Source organism: Drosophila takahashii, chromosome 3R (genome assembly GCF_030179915.1).
Source record: "Drosophila takahashii strain IR98-3 E-12201 chromosome 3R, DtakHiC1v2, whole genome shotgun sequence".
NCBI classification, from domain to species: Eukaryota; Metazoa; Arthropoda; class Insecta; order Diptera; family Drosophilidae; genus Drosophila; species Drosophila takahashii.
The window spans coordinates 6,541,018-6,562,298 of record NC_091681.1 but is presented as its reverse complement, the minus strand read 5'-3'; the positions used below and the strand labels follow the sequence as shown (position 1 = coordinate 6,562,298).

At 41.7% G+C, this 21,281-nt stretch overlaps 4 protein-coding genes across 4 annotated transcripts; 2 read left to right on the top strand and 2 right to left on the bottom strand.

The window, feature by feature from the left end:
- The first annotated feature begins 3,243 nt into the window (after positions 1–3,243).
- Positions 3,244–4,872, top strand: hkb (zinc finger transcription factor huckebein). The gene is made up of 2 exons (XM_017154473.3): positions 3,244–4,012; positions 4,078–4,872. The coding sequence occupies exons 1-2, from the start codon at positions 3,364–3,366 to the stop codon at positions 4,314–4,316; spliced, it is 888 nt and encodes a 295-aa protein (XP_017009962.2). The 5' UTR covers positions 3,244–3,363; the 3' UTR covers positions 4,317–4,872.
- Positions 4,873–13,804: 8,932 nt separating this feature from the next.
- On the bottom strand, positions 13,805–17,387 carry LOC108069709 (uncharacterized). The gene is made up of 3 exons (XM_017159917.2): positions 17,229–17,387; positions 16,845–17,146; positions 13,805–14,656 (listed from the first exon to the last, which is right to left on the bottom strand). The coding sequence occupies exons 2-3, from the start codon at positions 17,059–17,061 to the stop codon at positions 14,196–14,198; spliced, it is 678 nt and encodes a 225-aa protein (XP_017015406.1). The 5' UTR covers positions 17,062–17,146; positions 17,229–17,387; the 3' UTR covers positions 13,805–14,195.
- A 35-nt stretch (positions 17,388–17,422) lies between these two features.
- Positions 17,423–19,728, top strand: Skp2 (S-phase kinase-associated protein 2). The gene is made up of 5 exons (XM_017159914.3): positions 17,423–17,616; positions 17,802–18,681; positions 18,735–19,134; positions 19,199–19,358; positions 19,415–19,728. Exons 1-5 carry the CDS (start codon positions 17,558–17,560, stop codon positions 19,599–19,601), a joined length of 1,686 nt encoding a protein of 561 aa, XP_017015403.2. The 5' UTR covers positions 17,423–17,557; the 3' UTR covers positions 19,602–19,728.
- Positions 19,639–20,053, bottom strand: LOC108069710 (uncharacterized). Its single transcript, XM_017159918.3, has one exon. It carries the CDS (start codon positions 20,031–20,033, stop codon positions 19,743–19,745), a length of 291 nt encoding a protein of 96 aa, XP_017015407.1. The 5' UTR covers positions 20,034–20,053; the 3' UTR covers positions 19,639–19,742.
- Positions 20,054–21,281: the final 1,228 nt, after the last annotated feature.

The window sequence follows — 21,281 nt, the reverse complement described above, 5'->3', positions numbered from 1 at the left end:
AGGGTCTACGTCTATCCTATACCAACAGTCAACGTACTTTCCCCATATGTGCCAGGACGGAATTCGAGCGCGTACTCGTGTAAAATTTCCTAATTAATCTAAATATGAATATAACGTCCTGCGCTTATCTCATGTGTGTACTCTAATGACGTACAGTCAGGTAGTTTCTATGCAACTAGCAGCTTCTGGCATTCCATGAATGAAATCACATTTACTGGCAAAGCGGTTTATATATCTAATTATTTTATAACTTCCTTTCTTTCCATTTATGAGTGCCGCATTGTTTTAGGTAGGTTGCATTTTACGACCAGTCGGCTGTGAGACGATTGCGTGGAAATACCGGCGCTCATTACTTAACGAATCTACTGGGGAAATTCCCCGGCGGCTGCAAGCCCAAGTCCCAGCCTACGCAAATAAGCTCGTGGATTTATATAGCCTCACCACCCCTCAAACCAACCCAGCCAACTACCTACCTGACACCACTGAGACGTTTATCCGTCCACCCATCGATCCACCCAGATCGCTGGCACTACTCACGGCAATCCCAGTTTATGAATGAATCCTTTAAAATGAGCTGAGTCTTGAATGAAATGTTCTCTGCGGCCTGCGTTCTATGGCAGGTACTACCAACCTACCTAACCCACGCAACCCAACCAAGCCGTTGCATTCATTAGCATTGGCAGAACAATGAAGTTGGACATAGTCCAAATGATTTCACTTTTGTTTTAAATGACAGGACGGAAGGCTTAAGGCGCTACGGTTGACTATCTTATAGGAAGTAAAACGTTGTGGTTAAAAACAGTTAGTGTTGCTACTAGACCAGATAGCACAAAAAAATTTCACAATAATGATACTTGTTAAACATTATAATTCCTGTCTATTTATGTCCTTGTGAACATGTCGTTAATTAACTGGAAGAGGGATACATTTAAAAAAGATTTCGAGATTGAAGCATTTCAATTTTCAAGGTCCATATGTACAATATGTTTTCCTTATACATATGTCCTCCAGCGAAGCGACCATAATACAAAAAACCAGTCAAAAATTGTGTGTTTTAACTTATTCACTCTTCTAGTAAATCAACGATATTTAAATAAATTTGTTGTACCAATAGATTCGATAGCTTTATTTAGTTTTCGATTCACTAAGTGATTATATTTTTGTACCCTTGCAGAGGGTATTATAATTTCAGTCAAAAGTTTGCAACGCAGTGAAGGTGACGTTTCCGACCACATAAAGTATATATATTCTTGATCAGCACCAAAGCCGAGTCCATCTACAATTTCCGTCAGTCCGTTTCTATTCGAACTAATCTCTCAGTTTTAAAGCTATCGCGATGAAACTTTCCCAAAAGTCTTCTTTCTATTGTACATATATCGGAACGACCCGGATCGGACCACTATATCGTATGGCTCCCCTAGGAATAATCAAAAAAACAAGAAAGGAAGTTAACTTCGGCCAGCCGAAGTTTATATACCCTTGCAGGTATGCCTACTTAAAATGTTGTTTTTGCATTGTCAAAAATCAATACGTCTACTTTCTACAAAGTTACAACAGTTTTTCTATTATTTTTTTGATTATTTCTATGGGAGCCATAAGATATAGTGGTCGATTCCGGCTTGTTCCGACATATGTACTACCTGCAAAAGAAAGAAGACTTTTGGGAAAGTTTCATCGCGATAGCTTTAAAACTGAGGGACTAACTCGGCTATTGATGCTGATCAAGAATATATATACTTTATGTACTTATATACCTTATGTACCCTCTGCAAGGGTATAATAATAGAAAAAACATTGTAACTTTGTAGGAAGTGGGCCATTTGATTTTTGACAATTTAAAAACATTGCCTGCAAGGGTATATAAACTTCAGATGGTCGAAGCTAACTTCCTTTCTTGTTTTGATTAGCATTGCAATCCGTCATCCGTTTACATTCCCATTCACTAATAGAAACATAAGAGTTAAACAAATGTGATTATGAATTTTTCACTGCATCAGATTTTTAAATATTGCCCAAGAGACAAAATTTACAACACGCCTATGGAAAAGAAAATATACATTTTTTTCTGATAAATCCAAAATGATTCATGATTTTAAAACACTGTTACCAAACTGCGAGTCTGTATTTTTCCTGTTTCGAAGACATGTGTGACATGGTTACGTTAATAAAGAATCAAATTACAGTCAAATACAAATCGTATACTGAATTATAACATTAAGCAAAGCAACGCACATTCATATTCTTCCATTATCCATTGTTTTTTGTATCTTTTTCTCCTTATCTGCAGCGCTCATCGCGTTAAAGCAAACGCCCACTGGAGGAAGTAAAGTTTTTCTTGAGCATCCCCCAAACATGAAGTTAAGGCCAACTGTACCATCTGAACTACACGCTCAAACCTTTATCGCCAGCCCCCGAGTGTCAGGCCCATACCCCATTGCTGCGAGTGCTGCCCGGTTCCTTGGCCCACACTTTGCATATTTGGAACATCGCGGACCCACCCTCGACGATAGCACTTAATTCAATAATAAATTGCCGCCGCAGCGAGCCCAGGATAACCAAACCGCAGATAACCGAGTTACACATTCGGCAGAGTATCTGTATTTGGGAGGAGGTCAGGAGGAGGGAACCGGGAACCAGAATGGTATTGTTATGGGAAAAGGGAAGGAAAAGGGAAGGGGGGCCAAAGCCAAGCCCTAAGACAACCACCCAGGAGGCGCTGGGGGTTTGTTGGTGGGTAAGCGTAAAATTCATAATCGTGAATGCTTTACTTAAAGTTGCGCCCAAATCTGAAGCCACCCCGCCGGAATCGCCTGGGCCAAATAAATATAGTACTAGCATGGGATATACACACAAGTGGTGGTTCGAGTGTAAAAAGCGCAAGTTAAGGAAGATGCCCCGCCACTCGAGCGGATTATTCGATTTTCCCGGCGAAAAACTACGCAGGACTACACGCACACGCCGGACCCTTATGTACTTCCGCTGCGAGTGTGTGCGTGAGCATGCCGCCATTGTTGGGCAGGCGAAACCGAAACCGAAACCAAAAACGAATCAAGAACACAAACCCACCCCGGAGCATTCCTCTCGCTCGCACATCTCCAGACAGACAACAAATCGATGAATGAAGCGACCCTCGGTGTGCGTGTGCGTAAGCGCAGGACTGTGTGTAGGTAGCGTAGGTAGGCGGAATCCTGGGTTTAAATTGAGAGGCGTCAGGGCAGGAGAGCTCAGTTCGAGTCGAGATCTCGCAGCGCACACAGCTCGCCCAGACAGCCCAGACCCAGCTGATACACAAGTGTTCCACCCAAGTGCTCCAGTGCCGCGAGAGAGCCTTTAGTCCTTTCACCGAAACAGCAAAATAGCGAAATGTCGACGATTAACCTGCATCCCCCCCAAACATACTCGCGCCTTTTCCGTCCTTGGGATACGCAGCGCCAGGCAGCCGCCTCAGCGCCCAGGACGGTGAAGCAGGAGACCGAGACCATCACCATCAAGACGGAGCTGCCCAGTACCAGTTTCGTCCACGACTGCGACCGGGACTTCTCGTCCGCCTCCTCCTCGTCGTCGAGCAGCAGCAATAGCAGCAAATCCTGCTACGAGGACCCCCTGAACCACAGCAGCTACACCCGCACCTCCACCCCGCTGCTGGATGCCACTCCGAATCCCGTCTTTCCCCACCCCCACCCGTCGCCCTCGGACCAGACCACCGCCAGCAATGTCTCGTTGGCGCCGCCGCAGCAGCTCGCTCCGTTTCTGCCGGCCGGCGATCTCTACTACGCCGCCGCCGCCGCAGCTGCCGCCGTTGCCACCACGCCCACGGCTTCCTCCGGCTTCGGGATGGATCCCTTCACGCTGGGCCTGATGGAGCAGGAGTACGCCCGTGTCATGGCCGAGGACGCGCAGCTCAAGGCGCTCAACGCCCGCAAGCAGCGCCCGAAGAAGTTCAAGTGCCCCCACTGCGACGTGGCCTTCTCCAACAACGGCCAGCTGAAAGGCCACATCCGCATCCACACCGGTAAGTCGATCAGGGGAGGTCCACTCTCGGCAGCCATACTTACGATCCCCCTTCTACCCTTGCAGGCGAACGCCCCTTCAAGTGCGACGTGGACACCTGCGGCAAGACCTTCACGAGAAACGAGGAGCTGACGCGCCACAAGCGAATCCACACAGGACTGCGACCGTATCCTTGCAGTGCCTGCGGGAAGAAGTTCGGGCGCCGCGACCACCTGAAGAAGCACATGAAGACGCACATGCCGCAGGAGCGCCAGCTGGGCCCGGCCATCTTCGTACCCATGTATCCCTACCTATATGGCTACTGAAGGGCAACCCTGGCTCCTGGCTCCATCGCCTTCCGCCCCTCCTGCGATCTGTGAAGCGCTTGCACGCGTTAAACAAGCACAACCGAATCCATCGAAACTCAATGCCGGCCAATATTGCATAGCCAATCTTGGACAGAACTACCTCAGCCGTACCTGGCGCAATCGAACGCGCTCACCAAACTCAATCAACGCTAGCTATCTCCGAGACCCCCGACGATATATGCAAATATTGAGATATTTATTTTTTAACGCATATTTACACTTCCAGCTACGTGACTAGAAATCCCACACATGTGTAAATACCTCCTTAAGTGATCCTTTCTTATATGCTAAGCGATTAAGAGATTTAAGAGATACCCCCTTTGTATGTGCGCATGCAAAGAGTCTATATTACAACTAAGATGATATTTAAAAAGTTTTATAAACTGATCGCGGTTACTAGAAATATACCATTTATACCTTGATATTTTACGAACATAGTTAAATATTGAGAGTTTCATTATACGATTTATGTTTACACCAGAAAATACAAAAAATACAAAATACCAAAAGTCTATTCTAAATTACTGAACTGTATTTGGGCTTAAGTCAACAACTACAATTTCACTTGGTTATTAAGATTGGAAAAATGGAACATATGCACATATATCAGCTAGGCCCATTCATTGTCTATCGATCAGAAACCATTTCGTGTACATATTAATGACTGTTTGAGGCACTGTCACTTCCCGCTAACCAGATCATTTAGCAAATTTCTCGTCATGCCGACAAAATCAAAGGCAAATCTGAAAATAGCAAATGTCGCTGCCATCAAAGGGTTAAAATGCACAAGTCATTTGGGCCAAATCTATCCAAATTCTATTCATAAAACAAGAACTCGGAAAGGGACCGACAAGCTGGAAAGGGAAAACCACGACAATAAGCAGAATTTCGTCCTTAGCTGCGTATCAAAACTATGTGAAGCCATGCACTGATGTCGTTTCGCAATTTTTCCCACAGTTTCTCAGATACAGATCTCTCCACGTCCAATCGCCATTACTCACCTTACAGCTTGCGTCATTCATAAGGACAATGGAGTGGTCCACCTGAGTAATGCAACCGAGACACAAAGTCTGCTAGGAGTCGAAAAATTACCTATAGGTATTTTTGAAATTTGTTATGCGAACAAGCAATCGATCCCTGGTCACTATCAATGTGACTTCTACGGGCGGACAATAGATGCAATTTATGAAGACGACTTTCGGATCCGTAGTAAAGCAGTGAACAACTGGCCGTACCCGATTTTCGGCCAACTTCCAGGACAATGGAAAATTTGTCCGCTTGATAGGGGCGTGCATTCTTACATTACCTGACCCCTACCTGCTCGGTGTTCCGCCGGGCCTGAGAATATTATCCGATCTGCCAGACAGTGCGTCGGCGTACACATCGTTCAAGTGACACAATGATCTATAATGTGTCCCTTCCATTCGAGCCTATACAATTTTGTCATTTGCTCCAGACACAGAGCTGCACTCAAACTTCTTTGGCGAGCACTCGAGACCCACTTGCTGCAACAAAGTGCAAGCACTCATTACTCAAAATGATTATATATTACCCCAAATTCATGCGTAATGGCTGGCAATTAATCTATGTGAAAAGAACAATTTTAAATTTTTTACTATTTTACCAGTACTTTTGAGTTTATTTATTTATGTATTTATTTCTATCAAAAACACGTGGTATCGTTCAAATTCGTGGAACTTGTAATATCGCGATTATAACTATTAATCGACATTTAATGATTAGATTTTATATATTTTTGAGAGTCGTTTCTCAATTGAATTATAATAGAAGGCCCTGCACTCAAAAAAATATTTTTCTTAAAAAAAACATAAATAAAATAACATTTTAAAGCTCAGAAAAATGCTATAAGCAGGACACATTTATAAAACTATAAAACGACTCTTTTTAAACACTTATTTTAATGTAGATAAAAACTATGTTCTGCATTTAAGACCGTTGTTTCCTATTTTTTGTACTTAAGGTCTCTTTACACCTCAGTAGGAATTTTTCATATGGAATTTCATATGTTTCAACCCCGTTAAAATAGTCTGTTGTTATTCCAGTGAAAAATTTTAAAAATGTTAGCTTGGTCTAGACCAAAATTGTTAAATTGTTACACTTCCTGTTATTATTATGTTAAAATACTTACAAAAAATGTTGCACAATCTAACAAAATTTAAAAAAAAAATCTAATTTGCTAATTAAAACAAGACTATCAGATACCCGTTACTCAGCTTAAGGGAGTGCGGGTGTGATGGAGATATACAACTTTGATCGCGTATAATTTTTTAACGAATGGTCCGATTTAAAAAAGCTTAACTTGCGCTGCGTAGGAAGCCAAAGAATATGTGTGGGTAATTCCAATTACTTTCAGACAGACAGACGGACATGGCTAGATCGACTCGGCTAGTGACCCTGATCAAGAATATATATACTTTATAGGGTCGGAAATGCTTCCTTCTAGCTGTTACATACTTTTGCACGAGTACTTTTGCATCAATGGCTCTCACCAATTCTTAATTCTTTTGAGTCGCACTAGCGGTTTTAAAGTCCTTGTAATTACAAATAATATTACATCGCTGCATCCATATATTGATATACGAATGGTTTATTGTAAGCTGATCAGGAACCACTTATATAACCAGAGGCTGTGCAATGGAAGAACCTATAAAACCAGACTGCCACTGAGAAGAATTGACGACAAATTCTAATTATACCCGTTACTCGTAGAGTAAAAGGGTATACTAGATTCGTGCAAAAGTATGTAACAGCTAGAAGGAACCGTTTCCGACCCCATAAAGTATATATATTCTTGATCAGGGTCACTAGCCGAGTCGATCTAGCCATGTCCGTCTGTCCGTCTGTCCGTCTGTCCGTCTGTCCGTCTGTCCGTCTGTCTGTCTGTCTGTCTGTCCGTCTGTATGAACGCTGAGATCTCAGAAACTACAAAAGCTAGAAGGTTGAGATTTCCCACACATATTCTTTGGCTTCCTACGCAGCGCAAGTTTATTTTAGCCGAGCGCCCCCTCTAACGCCCACAATCGCCCACTAACGATTTTAAAATGGGTCCTGCGCCCACATCTTTAAAGATTTCCGAGAAGTATAAATGCAATTTTGTTGTGTATATTTATACCTATCGAAATGTAGAAGACATTTTTCAAATCGGACCATTCATTAAAAAGTTATACGCAATCAAAAATTATATATCTATCTCCTTCGCACTCCCTTTAGCTGAGTTACGATTATTAGTCGGGACACCAACCCGACACAGCGTTCGCACTCCCTTTAGCTGAGTGACGGGTATTAGATAGTCGGGACAACAACCCGACTATAGCGTTCTCTCTTGTTATACCCGTTACTCGTAGAGTAAAAGGGTATATTAGATTCGTGCAAAAGTATGTAACAGGTAGAAGGAAGCGTTTCCGACCCTATAAACTATATATATTCTTGATCGGGATCACTAGCCGAGTCGATCTAGCCATGTCCGTCTGTCCGTCTGTCTGTCCGTCTGTCTGTCTGTCTGTCTGTCTGTCTGTCTGTCTGTCTGTCTGTCTGTCTGTCTGTCTGTCTGTCTGTCTGTCTGTCTGTCTGTCTGTCTGTCTGTCTGTCTGTCTGTCTGTCTGTCTGTCTGTCTGTCTGTCTGTCTGTCTGTCTGTCTGTCTGTCTGTCTGTCTGTCTGTATGAACGCTGAGATCTCGGAAACTATAAAAGCTAGAAGATTGACATTTTACATGCAGATTCTAGGAGTTCCTACGCAGCGCAAGTTTGTTTCAAAAGGGTGCCACGCCCCCTCTAACGCCCACAATCGCTTATATACGATTTTAAAAATTTCAATATTTTGGAAAAGTAAAAATGCAGTTTTATTGTGTTTATCAATACCTATCGAAATGTAGAAAAAATTTTTTAAATCGGACCATTCGTTAAAAAGTTACGAAGGATCAAAGTTTTTCTCCATCTCTTTCGCACTCCCTTTAGCTGAGTAACGGGTATCTGATAGTCGGGGCACCCGACTATAGCGTTCTCTCTTGTTTTTAAATATTTTTATTTTGCTACACTAGTGATAAAACCGAGGTTCATTGGCTGACTTCAGAAGACCTCCGGTTTCTATCATCCACTGTGTGGTTTTCTTCATCTTCTTCTTTATAAACCTTATTTCCACCCATGGGCCGCTGTGCGCCGACAAATTCAAATTGCGAAAAACCTTTGTCCGACCTCAATTTTTATACCCTTGTAGAGGGTATTATAATTTCAGTCAGATGTTTGCAACGCAGTGAAGGGGCGTTTCCGACCACATAAAATATATATATTCTTGATCAGAACCAAAAGCCGAGTCTATCAAGCCATGTCCGTCTGTCCGTTTCTATGCGAACTAGCCTCTCAGTTTTAAAGCTATCGCGATGAAACTTTCCCGAAAGTCTTCTTTCTATTGCAGGTAGTACATATGTCGGAGCGAGCCGGATCGGACCACTATATCTTAAGGCTCCCATAGGAAAATTCAAAGAAATATAAGAAAATTCATTGTAACTTTGTAGGAAGTAGGCGTTTTGATTATTGACTACTTAAAAACAAAATTGGAATTCCTGGAACTGCACCGAGTAAGCATTACTTTATCTACAAGGGTATATAAGCTTCGGCTGGCCGAAGGTAGCTTCCTTTCTTGTTTTTTTATCTTTTTCATAATGAGTCAAAATTAATTTTTAAATGGTTTTGAACTCTGTATCTGGTGAAGAACACTAAAAAAAAAGTATTGCTATTTATTTTTTGAATAAATAATTTTCAAATAATTTTAATATTTCTTTATGAAGAGCTAATACAGTTCTTGATCGATTAGCGAAAACATCATAAATATATTCTTCACCGTTTCGAAAATATACAAAAAAGAATGATTGCACCTTTTTTGAAAAAAACGCTAAAAATGTTATTTTCTGACCCCTATAACTCCGTTGAAGCTCAAAATTTCTCAAAACCGTTCAAATGAAGTTTTTTTTTTGCCGTTGTGAACCGGAAAAATAAACAAGTTTGACGAAAATCGGACCTTCGAATCTAGGGTGGCCCACTTGGGAGATTTTGACTCAACAGACGTTTAGTATTTTGTATTTTCATTCATCGTGGTATTTCATGAGCCAGATTGCAGTCAAACAGAGCAAATTGGCCCAAGTCGCGGTTAAGGGCAGCAAATCAAAAATTTGACAGCGCGAAATTTTTAAGGAATAATGGAATTTTAGAAATTAATTACAATAACAATTACAACAAGAGAGAACGCTATAGTCGGGTTGTTGTCCCGACTATCTAATATCCGTCACTCAGCTAAAGGGAGTGCGAACGCTGTGTCGGGTTGGTGTCCCGACTAATAATCGTAACTCAGCTAAAGGGAGTGCGAAGGAGATAGATATATAATTTTTGATTGCGTATAACTTTTTAATGAATGGTCCGATTTGAAAAATGTCTTCTACATTTCGATAGGTATAAATATACACAACAAAATTGCATTTATACTTCTCGGAAATCTTTAAAGATGTGGGTGCAGGACCCATTTTAAAATCGTTAGTGGGCGATTGTGGGCGTTAGAGGGGGCGTGGCGCTCGGCTAAAATAAACTTGCGCTGCGTAGGAAGCCAAAGAATATGTGTGGGAAATCTCAACCTTCTAGCTTTTGTAGTTTCTGAGATCTCAGCGTTCATACAGACGGACAGACAGACAGACAGACAGACGGACAGACGGACAGACGGACATGGCTAGATCGACTCGGCTAGTGACCCTGATCAAGAATATATGTACTTTATGGGGTCGGAAACGCTTCCTTCTAGCTGTTACATACTTTTGCACGAATCTAGTATACCCTTTTACTCTACGAGTAACGGGTATAAAAATGTGGACCTCCGCGTAAAAAAATCACAAAATTCTATTCCATTTTAGATTAAAAGATTGGTGGCCAAGGAGTCCAAAAAATGTTATAAAAATTATGACCCTTAACAGCGACAGCAAGTTTCGTACTGTTATTACCCCAGTACTGGGGCTACACTAGTTTAAAAAGTATGTTGACATTTTACAAAGCTCCTCGTTCTTACAAGTCTCATTCTACTGGCTCTTTATTTATAGCTGCTAAAAAAACGTTCTTAAAATAACATCAAACGTTCTTGAACTTTTAAAGAAATCTGAACTACAGCGTGGCCCAGAGGTTGGAGGCGTTGCGACTTTGAATTTGTGTCTTAAGTTAAGAACAATCGGCATTGACTCATTCCTATTAACAAACGTTCTTAACTTCTGACTGTTTTTTGTTTGTATTAATTTACTAACCGAGAACAGGTATTGCTTAAACTAAATAGAATTCACGCTTAGGTTAAGTACACAAAAATCTAAGCAAATAATTTACTTTTCTTTCAGAAACAATGTAAAATAAAGAATAATTTACATCGTTTCAAAAACACAACGAGTTTAATACCTTTATAATTTAAGAATTAAATTCTTAAAACAAGAGAGAACGCTATAGTCGGGTGGGTGTCCCGACTATCTAATACCCGTCACTCAGCTAAAGGGGGTGCGAGGGAGAGGGATATATAAATTGTTGATTGCGCATACCTTTTTAATGAATGGTCCGATTTAAAAAATTTCTACTCCATTTCGATAGGTATAAATATACTTCTCGGAAATCTTTAAAGGTGTGGGCGCCAGACACATTTTAAAATCGTTAGTGGGCGATTGTGAACGTTAGAGGGGGCGTGGCGCTCGGCTGAAATAAACTTGCGTAGAAAGCCCAAGAATATGTGTGGGAAATCTGAACATTCTAGCTTTTGTAGTTTCCAGTTACTCAGCTTTCATACAGACAGACAGACGGATCGATGGCTAGATCGACTCGGTTAGTGACCCCGAATATTCAAGAATATATTATGCACGGATACAATATACCCTTTTAGTCTACGAGTAACGGGTATAACAAGTACATTTTGTGCTTTAATTGTGAATCGAAATGAAAGAAATTATATATACATATTTATGTTTTGGTCATTGTCGTAAGACCAAGCGTGGCAGTGTTGTTATGGACGTCCGAGCTTAAGGTTGCAGGATCCAGAAGAGGCATGTGATTTTCACAAAAATGTTTCGTAAGTATAAATCACATTTGATCTATAATACTTATTATACCCTTGCAAAGTAGTCTCTTAGTTTTGAAGCTATCGGTCTGAAACTTTCCAAAAAGTCTTATTTCTGTTGCAGGTTAAATATGTCGGAACCAGCCGGATCGGACAGGTCATGCATGACTTACAATTTTTTAGTTTTCTGGATGTAGTTTTTTCCGGTTCACAAAAAATTTAAGTTTGATCACGGAAACATATCGATCACTTCTCAGAAATAATAATTTAAACGCAAACATCAAAATTTCACTAGATTTGTCTGTATAATAGACTTTGTTGCGTAGACAATGTCTTGGTGTATTTCCTAACAAGAAAGTAGTTCGGCTATCAATAACATATTGACATTGTGAAACAATGGCTATGCAGGGCACTGGCCATTCATGACCACAAAAAGGCCAAACAAGATTCCTCGGGTGGTCCGCAGAAAGTTCGCAAGGAAATAATTGCCAGGACTACCAGTACCACTTTTCTAGCAGCATCTCCTGCCCACCCAGGGCGCCCAGAGTGAGAAATCGAAATGTCTTTTGTGCCACTAATAGAGAAATATACGGGCCATAATTTCGCAATGCTACAATAGCCGGCTCGAAGCAATTGAATGAAGAGATATGCGAAAACCCAAGGATCAAAACACGCTGAGAGCGAGCATGAATAAAAAATGGAGTCAGAGCCCACGGGTCCTGCTACCTTTCACAGCGCCAGTTCTCAGGCGAGCCAGTGCTATGACGGCTCTTTCATCCCCTTGCTCAGCAACCCTCATCCCTTATTAACACGCATAGGGATGAATGGGAGGAAGCGAGAAAGGGCCCACCCGAGGGCTGGCAGGGGTAGAATCGTTCTGTACAAAGTGTCAGACGATCCATTTAATTGGGAAATTTATTGGCCGACAGGAGCAACAGCCCCACAAGAATAGGAGACAGTTTGTCTGGCCCTCTTGTTGGCTTTCTTTTGGTCTATATGTTTTGCGGTTCTGGAAATGCTTTTCCGATGAATAGACTGACCTAAAAAACTAAGACAAAATTCATGTAAACAAGCGGACTGGCCAGAAGGAGGAGGAGATGACTCAGTTTAATGTAGATCCTCGGGCTTCAACGTGTGTGGTGACCGTAGTGGTATTTCTATTGTTAAGTCTGCGAGACTTTCCAGCTAATAATGTTTGCACAGACTATCCTCGGCAGCTCGAAGTTGCCCAATATTCCCAATTTAGATGCTATTCCTCCGGCTTTAGCGGTTTGCAATCGTGTTTTCCAGGGGTCTAGGCGGAAAAGTGGGTATGTCCCGACACTCGCTAAACGATGCGTTTATCTGCATAAACACTCCTAATAAGTCGATTGTACGCTCCGTAATCTCCCACGACCTACGGACCTAATGAGCCCGTCTTTGCGCGTCGTTTGCCCGGCTATATAGGCAATTTGTGGTCTAATCCTAACGCCTCGTCTTGCATAATGCTTCCAATGCGCAGATAGGATAAGGCGCTGGAAACGGTCGAAACGTCGCCCGGTTTGCCCAAATCCCCCACACATGGTTCTAAGCTGTTTGCCGAGATAAGCCGCAGACCAGGAAGGTCAGAGACGGCATTGTGAAACTGAACAATATCCGCTTTCTCTAGGAGCCTGCTGCATATCGCAAGAAAAGGTGGCACCGATCAAGCCTCAATCAAAAACACGTCCATCAATATTGCGCAATGTCATTAAAATCAAACCGAAAACCAACCAAAACACCACCCGACGGCCGCTCAGCAGGACATCGAGCCTGAAAAACAAACAGTAGGTGGTGCCGGAAGTGCCGGGCAGTTTTCCCATCAACATGAGCCCAGAAAACTAATCAAAACTAATGATGACATAATTGGCTTTATCTACAGCATCGGCAGCCCAAGGTGCCGAGTCCTTTGTGGGTCATGGGACGCAGTAGGAAGTGCCTACCAAGATCAAGCCACACAAACCGTCCCAAGTCCCGGAATAGAAAAACACATACATACATACATACATACATACATCCGTTGACGCTCACAGAAAATAGATAATTGATTTCTTTGCGAAATTGAATGCAATGACAGTTCGATTTTGCGCTCGCCGTGTGGTCCGAACTGCTTCAAGATCCTGTGTACATACATAATTTAGCTGGAACGTTAGAAATGTTGTGACATTTTGGAAAAGATTCCTGGACAATTTATCAAGGCACTGTCACCCAGACCTTTTTTTTAATTGACTTGTTCTTGGAGTTTCTTTACCATACGGAAGTGTAGCGTGTGCTCGTTCTAATTTCCACTTCCCCTGAGAGGTGACCCCGATCTGATAGATCAATTAATAAACCAAACATATTTCTTTTCTATTTTTTAACAATGACTGTTGTTGTATTTGTAAATATGCACATAAAAATACTTGGCTGCCGGTAGCAGTAAATAAAAGGTATATAAAGACATACGAGTATATATGTAAAACGAATGGTATGTATAAATATGTATCGGAACGTGCTGGCAGTGAAGTGCGTGCATTTTCTTTAGGTTTTCTTATGACGCTGAATATTCAGCGAGAGCCAAAAGTAAGATCTAGTCTAATCTTGAGTATATAAATGGGCCTTGTTGTTGGCAAGCAAAAGGCATCCTTAAGTAAGGCACAAACAGTTGAGCCACTGAGATTACTTTGTGTCGCTGCTCTTTAAAATTCCAAGCAGATGCTTTGAGGTTGGTTTACGAATTTCTCTTCTCTCTCTTAGTACAGCATTGTAGCGGCCTTGTTCTTGTCCTCACTTGGCGGCTCCAGGCTTTGGCGGTCGCGGAGATCTCGGCGCTCGGCGTAGAGCAGAACGGCGATGTTGAGCAGCACCACCGTGGTGGAGATCACGACCAGGTAGAAGCTGTAGCCAAGGTAGGCCAGTCCAGTGCTGTACCAATGCTGCTGCTGGTGTTCGGCCAGAAGTACGTTTAGGGCGAAGTAGTTGTAAAACTGCACCAGCCATGCCACAAATGCCACCACCTGGGCCCCCGCAGCTGATATGTTGGCGGCCAGTAGCAAAACCATAGTGCCGCCCCGCTTGGCCGCAGAGGCTGATTTCAGGACAGCGGCGATGGCGGCCACTGCGCAGGCAAGGAGGCCAAAGCCGGTGCCCAAGGTGGTAAGCAACCAGAGCCAGAAGCTGGTTTCTCCGTTCTCCGTGCGGACAAAGGTGTAAACTGAAAGTGGTGAGCAATGGAAGATAGAACGGTATAACAAATTTTTAAAAAAATATAGTTGAACAATATGCACGGTTGTATTTTTTTAAAAAATTTTTAGTAAGTTATATAAAACCCGGTTAGCATGTTTTTTTAAATATTTAATTTTTTTTGAAATGTCATGAGAATAACTGTTATACATAACAAGAAAGGAAGCTACCTTCGGCCAGCCGAAGCTTATATACCCTTGTAGATAAAGTAATGCTTACTCGGTGCAGTTCCAGGAATTCCAATTTTGTTTTTAAGTAGTCAAGAATCAAAACGCCTACTTCCTACAAAGTTACAATGAATTTTCTTATATTTGTTTGAATATTCCTATGGAAGCCTTAAGATATAGTGGTCCGATCCGGCTCGCTCCGACATATGTACTACCTGCAATAGAAAGAAGACTTTCGGAAAAGTTTCATCGCGATAGCTTTAAAACTGAGAGGCTAGTTCGCATAGAAACGGACAGATGGACATGGCTAGATAGACTCGGCTATTGGTGCTGATCAAGAATATATATACTTTATGTGGTCGGAAACGTCTCCTTCACTGCGTTGCAAACATCTGAAGGTTAAATTTTATAACACAGTGTAGTATTGTGAATTTGTTTGTATGGGAGGCAAGAGAGCCCGTACTGTTAAATTTACTATACATTTTTAATAATTTTAAGTCTGTTCCGGTTCAGATACTATTGTACAGGATGCATTTTGGTCCTATTGGTACCACTTAATTCCTTTGTAAGAAGCGTTTGATCATGGATAGTTGAGAACTGGGTGCTTGCTCAATAAATTCTGCAAATTTCAGATACATTTTTCGACATTTTTAATACGAAAATATACATTTAAACATTTTAATTGATTATTTTATTTTTTTTGCATGTAACTTTTTTTAGTGTATTTGACATAATTAAAATTTCAAAAAAAAATTGTTAATAATAATGTAATGTAGAAATTAAAAAAACACATTTTTAGCCATAATTTACAAATAATAATAATTTTAAAGTTTTGCACGAAATAAGCTGTGATATTAAAAAAGTCAATGATTTCAGTTTTTTTTTAAATTTAAGTGTTATTCTATGGAATCTTAAAATAGAAAAGTGGGTTAATAAGGGCCAGAATACTACCTAACATAACTGCATTTAAATTTTGGTAAATTATCGTATAGTTTGTAAGCTATACGAGTTTGAACTTTAAGTTTACCTCTGCACGAAATAAGCTGTGAGCCACTGTATATCTTATAGCTCCCATAGGAAGGATAAAAAAAAAACGTTAAAAAAATTCTAGCTTCGGTGTTTTTTAAAATATTACCTTTTACTCATTTTTTTTTTTAATATTTCTGCATTTTGAATTAAATTTTTAAGAAATATAGCTGCTATAGGAACGACCATAGGATTGGAAATTAATAGGAAAAAAATGATATCTTTTTTGATTTTTATTACATTTTCTTCTTCTCTATATAGCTTTTCTCTGACATTTCAAAATTTTGAATTAAATTTAATAAAATTCTGACGGCTATATTATAGCAGCTAAAATTTTTTTACATATACGCAAGTAAATCTAAATTTAATGTTTTTGTAAGTTAATAAGAACAAACGATTTTTATTATAAAAATCAAATAAATAAAATCCATAACGGATTTGCAACAAAAATAACGGTGTATTTAAAAAAATTGTAGGACTCTTCTAAGTGCATGATTTTTTTGGTAAGGAAAATTTACAATAACCGTTATTATAGGCTATAGGATATAGACGCTTGATCGGCACGCGCTTTTACCCTAATCAAGGTATGCATAATCCTTCTGCAAGGCTATATAAGCTTCGGCTGGCCGAAGCTAGTTTCCTTTCTTGCTTACAATTTTTGTAGACCGATTTACTTAAAACTGTGACGAAAAGTTTACAAGTATGGGGTAGCAGTAATCTACAGATCTCGTTTAGTCTTGGGTTTTTTATATCGACCTGTGTACGTATTGCCCTTATATGATCAGCTAATTAAAGTGTATCAATAAAAGTAGATTCAAAACATGAATTCCCTTATCTTCAACGGAATGGAACCTATCTCCTTTGCTAAGGATCAAAACCCTTATGCTGTGGATTTGGGCATTGCTCCCCAATAATTTGTCCTAGAACTACTTTCCCCCTAGAGTCAAAAGTATTTAATGTGCTTACCATCAACCGAATAGGTGCGCACGCCAAATCCGGGATTCAGGTGCTGATTGCCGTAGAAGAGCCCGAAGTTGACCTCGCCCTTGGCCTCTGCCGAGGAGTTGCGGCGGGGACTGGCCCGCACCCAGTGGTTACTGGTCATGCTGACCAGTAGGAGACCGATAGCCAGGCAGCTGCCGAAGAAGGTGGAGAAGACCAAAGCACGTGTGCGCATGCTCATCTTGATAGTGCTCGTGGAAGACCGGTGGAAGGGGCAGGCGCGAGACTGTTTTCACCATTTAGAAATCTCCGGGGCTAGACTCCAGCTGCAACAAAGAAAGTCGAGTGAGTACATATGTTCATAAGATGAGTTCCAAGTTCAGTGGCCCCTTATTACGCGTTTCCCACCTTTTATTATGCAGTCGACGGGAGCAATCACAACCAGCCTTTTTGTTTTTTGAATAATGGATGAAGTACAATTGATATAAACTGTTTTGCCTTTGTTATTTGTTTCGGGTAAGATGCCTCGGAATTTTCAGCTTAGTTAGCACGGTAGCACTTATTGGAGCATCTGTCTGGCAACTCCGACATATATCGATAACGATATCATATATGCACAATATTTATACCAAAATTTATATACTAAAATGTGAACCCGGTGACAACTCTGAACACTGCAAAAATAGCGCGAACATTTTGTCTTTACGGCGGAAAACAAGAGAGAATTTTGTGAAAATATGAGCAGTCGAAAGAACAGAGGTACAGAAAATATGGAAAATCTGTGCCCTGTCACCAGGTAATTTCTTATCCCTTTGTTGGCAAAGAAGTGGCTAGTGAATTGCTCCCGTGACGTCACGCCCCCACAAGTTGGACAAACGGGGTCAGCAAAGTGCCTATCAATTGCGGGTTCTTAACCCCTGCCCCTGTGCTGATGAAGCACTATCCAGCTGTGCACTTATAATTAATCCCCGACTATTGCAGAAAACGCTCGACCAGTAAGAACCCCGCATCGGCCGTGGGCGCACTAGTTTCCGCCACGAAGTCGTCCCACTACGAGCACCCTTCATCGCCCTCTGCACTAACATTTGAGGCCCTGGAGGAAATGGGCATCGGAATGCTGGACTCCGAGGAGAGCAGTTCCTCAGCCCTCTCAGCCATGGCGTTGGCAGTCAGTGCCAGTGCCACCAGCGACGACAACTCCAACGAGACAACTCCATACGCAAATGTGCCGCGCATGGCACACCAGCTCCAGCATACTCAGCGCCTGAGCCTGGGATCCACGGCGGACACCACACAGGACAGTATTACTGTAGAGGATGCACTATCCCTGACCCGCCAGTCGGCCGAAAAGCTGCAGACCCTGGTCCAAGCAAAGCGCTCGACGTTGGTTTCTGACTGCGGCAGTAACTCGAATTCGCCCAGCAAGCGCTTGCGAAACCCCCTAGCTGCAGTCACCTGCAACAACCAGAGTGAGGCGGCGGCACCGCTCAACTTTCAACCCTCCACCAGCAGATTGGCACAAGTTCGACAGGCAAAGAAGCCTTTGACAGCACAGATCACTTCACGTCTTATGCCCTCGGACAGCTTCTTTGTGTACCGAACCCCTGCCATGAGCGCCCACATCAACAGCGGGATAAACTACTTCGAAAGGCTCTCCGACGAAATACTCTTGGACATTTTCAAGTGGCTTCCGAAGAAGACGCTACTTCGAATGGCCACCGTTTGTCGGCGCTTTAACCGCTGTTCCCGTGATGAGACCTTGTGGACAAGGTTGGATCTGGGTCTGCGGACTATTCGCCCTGGCGCCCTCGAGCAAATTGTGCGGCGAGGAGTCCTGGTATTACGCCTGGCCCAGGCTAGTGTAAGTACCTTGTCATAAGAGTATAACAGATTTATTTCATTCCTGAAAAACAGATCCAGGAGCCAGCTTTCACACCATCATCGGCAGGCTTAAGGGTGCGACTGCAATATCTTGACTTGAGCATGGCCTCTATTAACCGAAGTTCACTTCTCACACTATTGTCCCACTGCCGCCAACTAAAAAAAATAAGCTTAGAAAACACTGAGCTCGATGATAGCATCTGCACGGAAATCGCCAAAAATAAAGCTTTGGAGGCAGTTAATCTGACCATGACCAGCGGTTTAACAGCCAACAGTGTGCGCCTGCTGATGGAGTCTCTGACCAATCTAAGCAGCTTAAACATATCGTGGACTGATCTAAGTGCAGATGCTGTAACGGCGTTGGTCACACACATCTCCCCCAATGTTATTCGGCTTAATATCGCTGGCTGCCGACGTGTTTTGTTTGACTCTCGTGAGTAGTGCCCGATCAGGTCTTTCCTAGCCCAATCCATATTAATTTAAATTATTTTCTTTAGATGTAGCATCGCTACAAAAACGATGCCCTCAGCTGTTGGAACTCGATCTATCGGACTGTAATAGCCTAACCCCAGCAGCCATTACAGCAATTATGAAGTTTAAGATGCTGGAGTATTTGTCCGTTTCCCGTTGTTATCTCATTCCGGCTACAAGATTTATGTAAGTTTATTCTGGCCCACATTTCATTTATTTCTACCCTTACTTCTTGCTTGCAGTGAACTAAAGGCTATGGCCTCTCTGACTTATTTGGACATATTTGGGATGCTGTCGGACGCTGCAATGGAAGTCCTTGAGAAACAAATGCCCAAAATGGGCATCAACAAGTTCATTCACAGTTCGGTTTCACGCCCGACTGTGGGCACACGTCGCACATCGATTTGGGGGCTTCGCACACGCGACTAAATCCTGTTTCTGCTCCTACCGGTATCATAAGAATCTGTTTTACTGCGTATACCACCCCTAACGCAAGTTTTTTATTTTCAATTTAACAACATCAATAATCACATTTTGCTGTTCTATTTTCCTGCTATATGCGTTTAGTTATTAATCTGCTTCGCTGATCGGGGCCACGGGTTTCTCCCACTCCCATTCCTCCCAGCTGACACAGTTCTTGAGACTATCCATGAATCCCGTTTCGCTGGGGCACTTCAATTCGCTGGCTGGTTTGTCAAGTGTCTCACACTTCCAGTACGACGTGGCATCCCAATTGTTTCGAAAGAGTCCTATATCTAGCTCGACTTGGGACTTGCAACCCGGTTGTCCGTCACCATCATAGGCTTGGACAAGGCCACACAAAATCACAAAGAGAGCGCTAAGGGCGAGCTGAAGCTTCATCTTATAACAAACTGATGGTCTACTAGAAGCATACAAAGGCTTTTATAGCTTTTATAGCATTATTGCAACGGTATGCTTAAGTGCAACTACTACCAGAAAATGCTTTTATAAATTGGCATCTAAGTAAACACTCGAAAGAGTAAAGAATAGATAGCAAAGGTTGCCCTTGGCGGCAACCTGCGGGAACTATAACTGAAATAATGTTAATGAGTCTGAGTCATAAAGTTTTTGATTTAAATTTTGAATAAGATGTTTCTGTTTTTTATTAAACATAATTTTTAAAATAATGAGTATTAATAAATTAAAAATCTCTAAGGTCGATCACCTAACTTTTAAAGAGATTCTGGGGTCACAAAACAAATTAAAATGTAAATTGTTAAAACTAATTTTTTTTTTAATAAACGAAAAATGTGCTTTATTTGCTTGAACACAATTTTTTGCTTACTTGTGTTTAAACTTTAAATTAACTATTTCCTAAATATTTGCGCTTTTCATTTAACTTCAATAAAATTTAGTTAGCACCTTGATGGGCCTTTTGGAAGACTATGGTGTGAATAATCTTGCCAAAGTCCTTTGCATCCACATCTTTGATCTGCGCCTAGGAGATTTAAGGGTTGACAATTTCCTCATCTGTGATCCTTCCGCTCCCCTGACCACTTGAAGCCATGGGCTGACCTGTTTGCCTTGCATTTTTGCACGATTAAATACCTTTAAAACGCCGTAAAAGAACCCAAATTAAAAAAAAACGACTTGTGGGCACATATCCCCTAATGCCAGCATACGATTGACACTGATCCTGCCAACTTTATTTACTTTTCAAGTTATTAAATATATAAGTTTTTCTTGTTTTTTAAGGTACTAAGGGCCGATTTCTGTCCGTTTGTTAAATCTTAAGTACGGTTAAAACCATGAAACTTTATGAGAAATCAGGGTTTAACCTTTATTTAAATTTAACAGACGGACTAGAAAACGGCCTTAACGGACTTAAGACGCAAAGTGGATTTAGCAAAATAGCAGCCAAATCTGTTAAGTTTTAACGAAATAGTTTAATTTTATTTAGGCACGAGAGATTCATGAATTTTGCTCGGGCAGCACGAGCTAATTATTTCGTTTTTATACCCGTTACTGCACAAGTATGTAACAGCTAGAAGGAAGCGTTTCCGACCCCATAAAGTATGTATATATGTTCTTGATCAGAGTCACTAGCCGAGTCGATATAGCCATGTTTGTCTGCCTGTCTGTATGAAC

What these genes read in the sequence shown, in the direction of transcription:
- hkb (XM_017154473.3), top strand. Translation starts at nt 3,364, where the DNA reads ATGTCGACGATTAACCTGCATCCCCCCCAAACATACTCGCGCCTTTTC. An exon ending in CCACATCCGCATCCACACCG is followed by an intron (nt 4,013 to 4,077) that starts GTAAGTCGATCA and finishes CTACCCTTGCAG; the next exon opens with GCGAACGCCCCTTCAAGTGC.
- LOC108069709 (XM_017159917.2), bottom strand. Translation starts at nt 17,061, where the DNA reads ATGAGCATGCGCACACGTGCTTTGGTCTTCTCCACCTTCTTCGGCAGC. An exon ending in GCGCACCTATTCGGTTGATG is followed by an intron (nt 14,657 to 16,844) that starts GTAAGCACATTA and finishes CACCACTTTCAG; the next exon opens with TTTACACCTTTGTCCGCACG.
- Skp2 (XM_017159914.3), top strand. Translation starts at nt 17,558, where the DNA reads ATGAGCAGTCGAAAGAACAGAGGTACAGAAAATATGGAAAATCTGTGC. An exon ending in AATCTGTGCCCTGTCACCAG is followed by an intron (nt 17,617 to 17,801) that starts GTAATTTCTTAT and finishes CGACTATTGCAG; the next exon opens with AAAACGCTCGACCAGTAAGA. An exon ending in TACGCCTGGCCCAGGCTAGT is followed by an intron (nt 18,682 to 18,734) that starts GTAAGTACCTTG and finishes CCTGAAAAACAG; the next exon opens with ATCCAGGAGCCAGCTTTCAC.
- LOC108069710 (XM_017159918.3), bottom strand. Translation starts at nt 20,033, where the DNA reads ATGAAGCTTCAGCTCGCCCTTAGCGCTCTCTTTGTGATTTTGTGTGGC.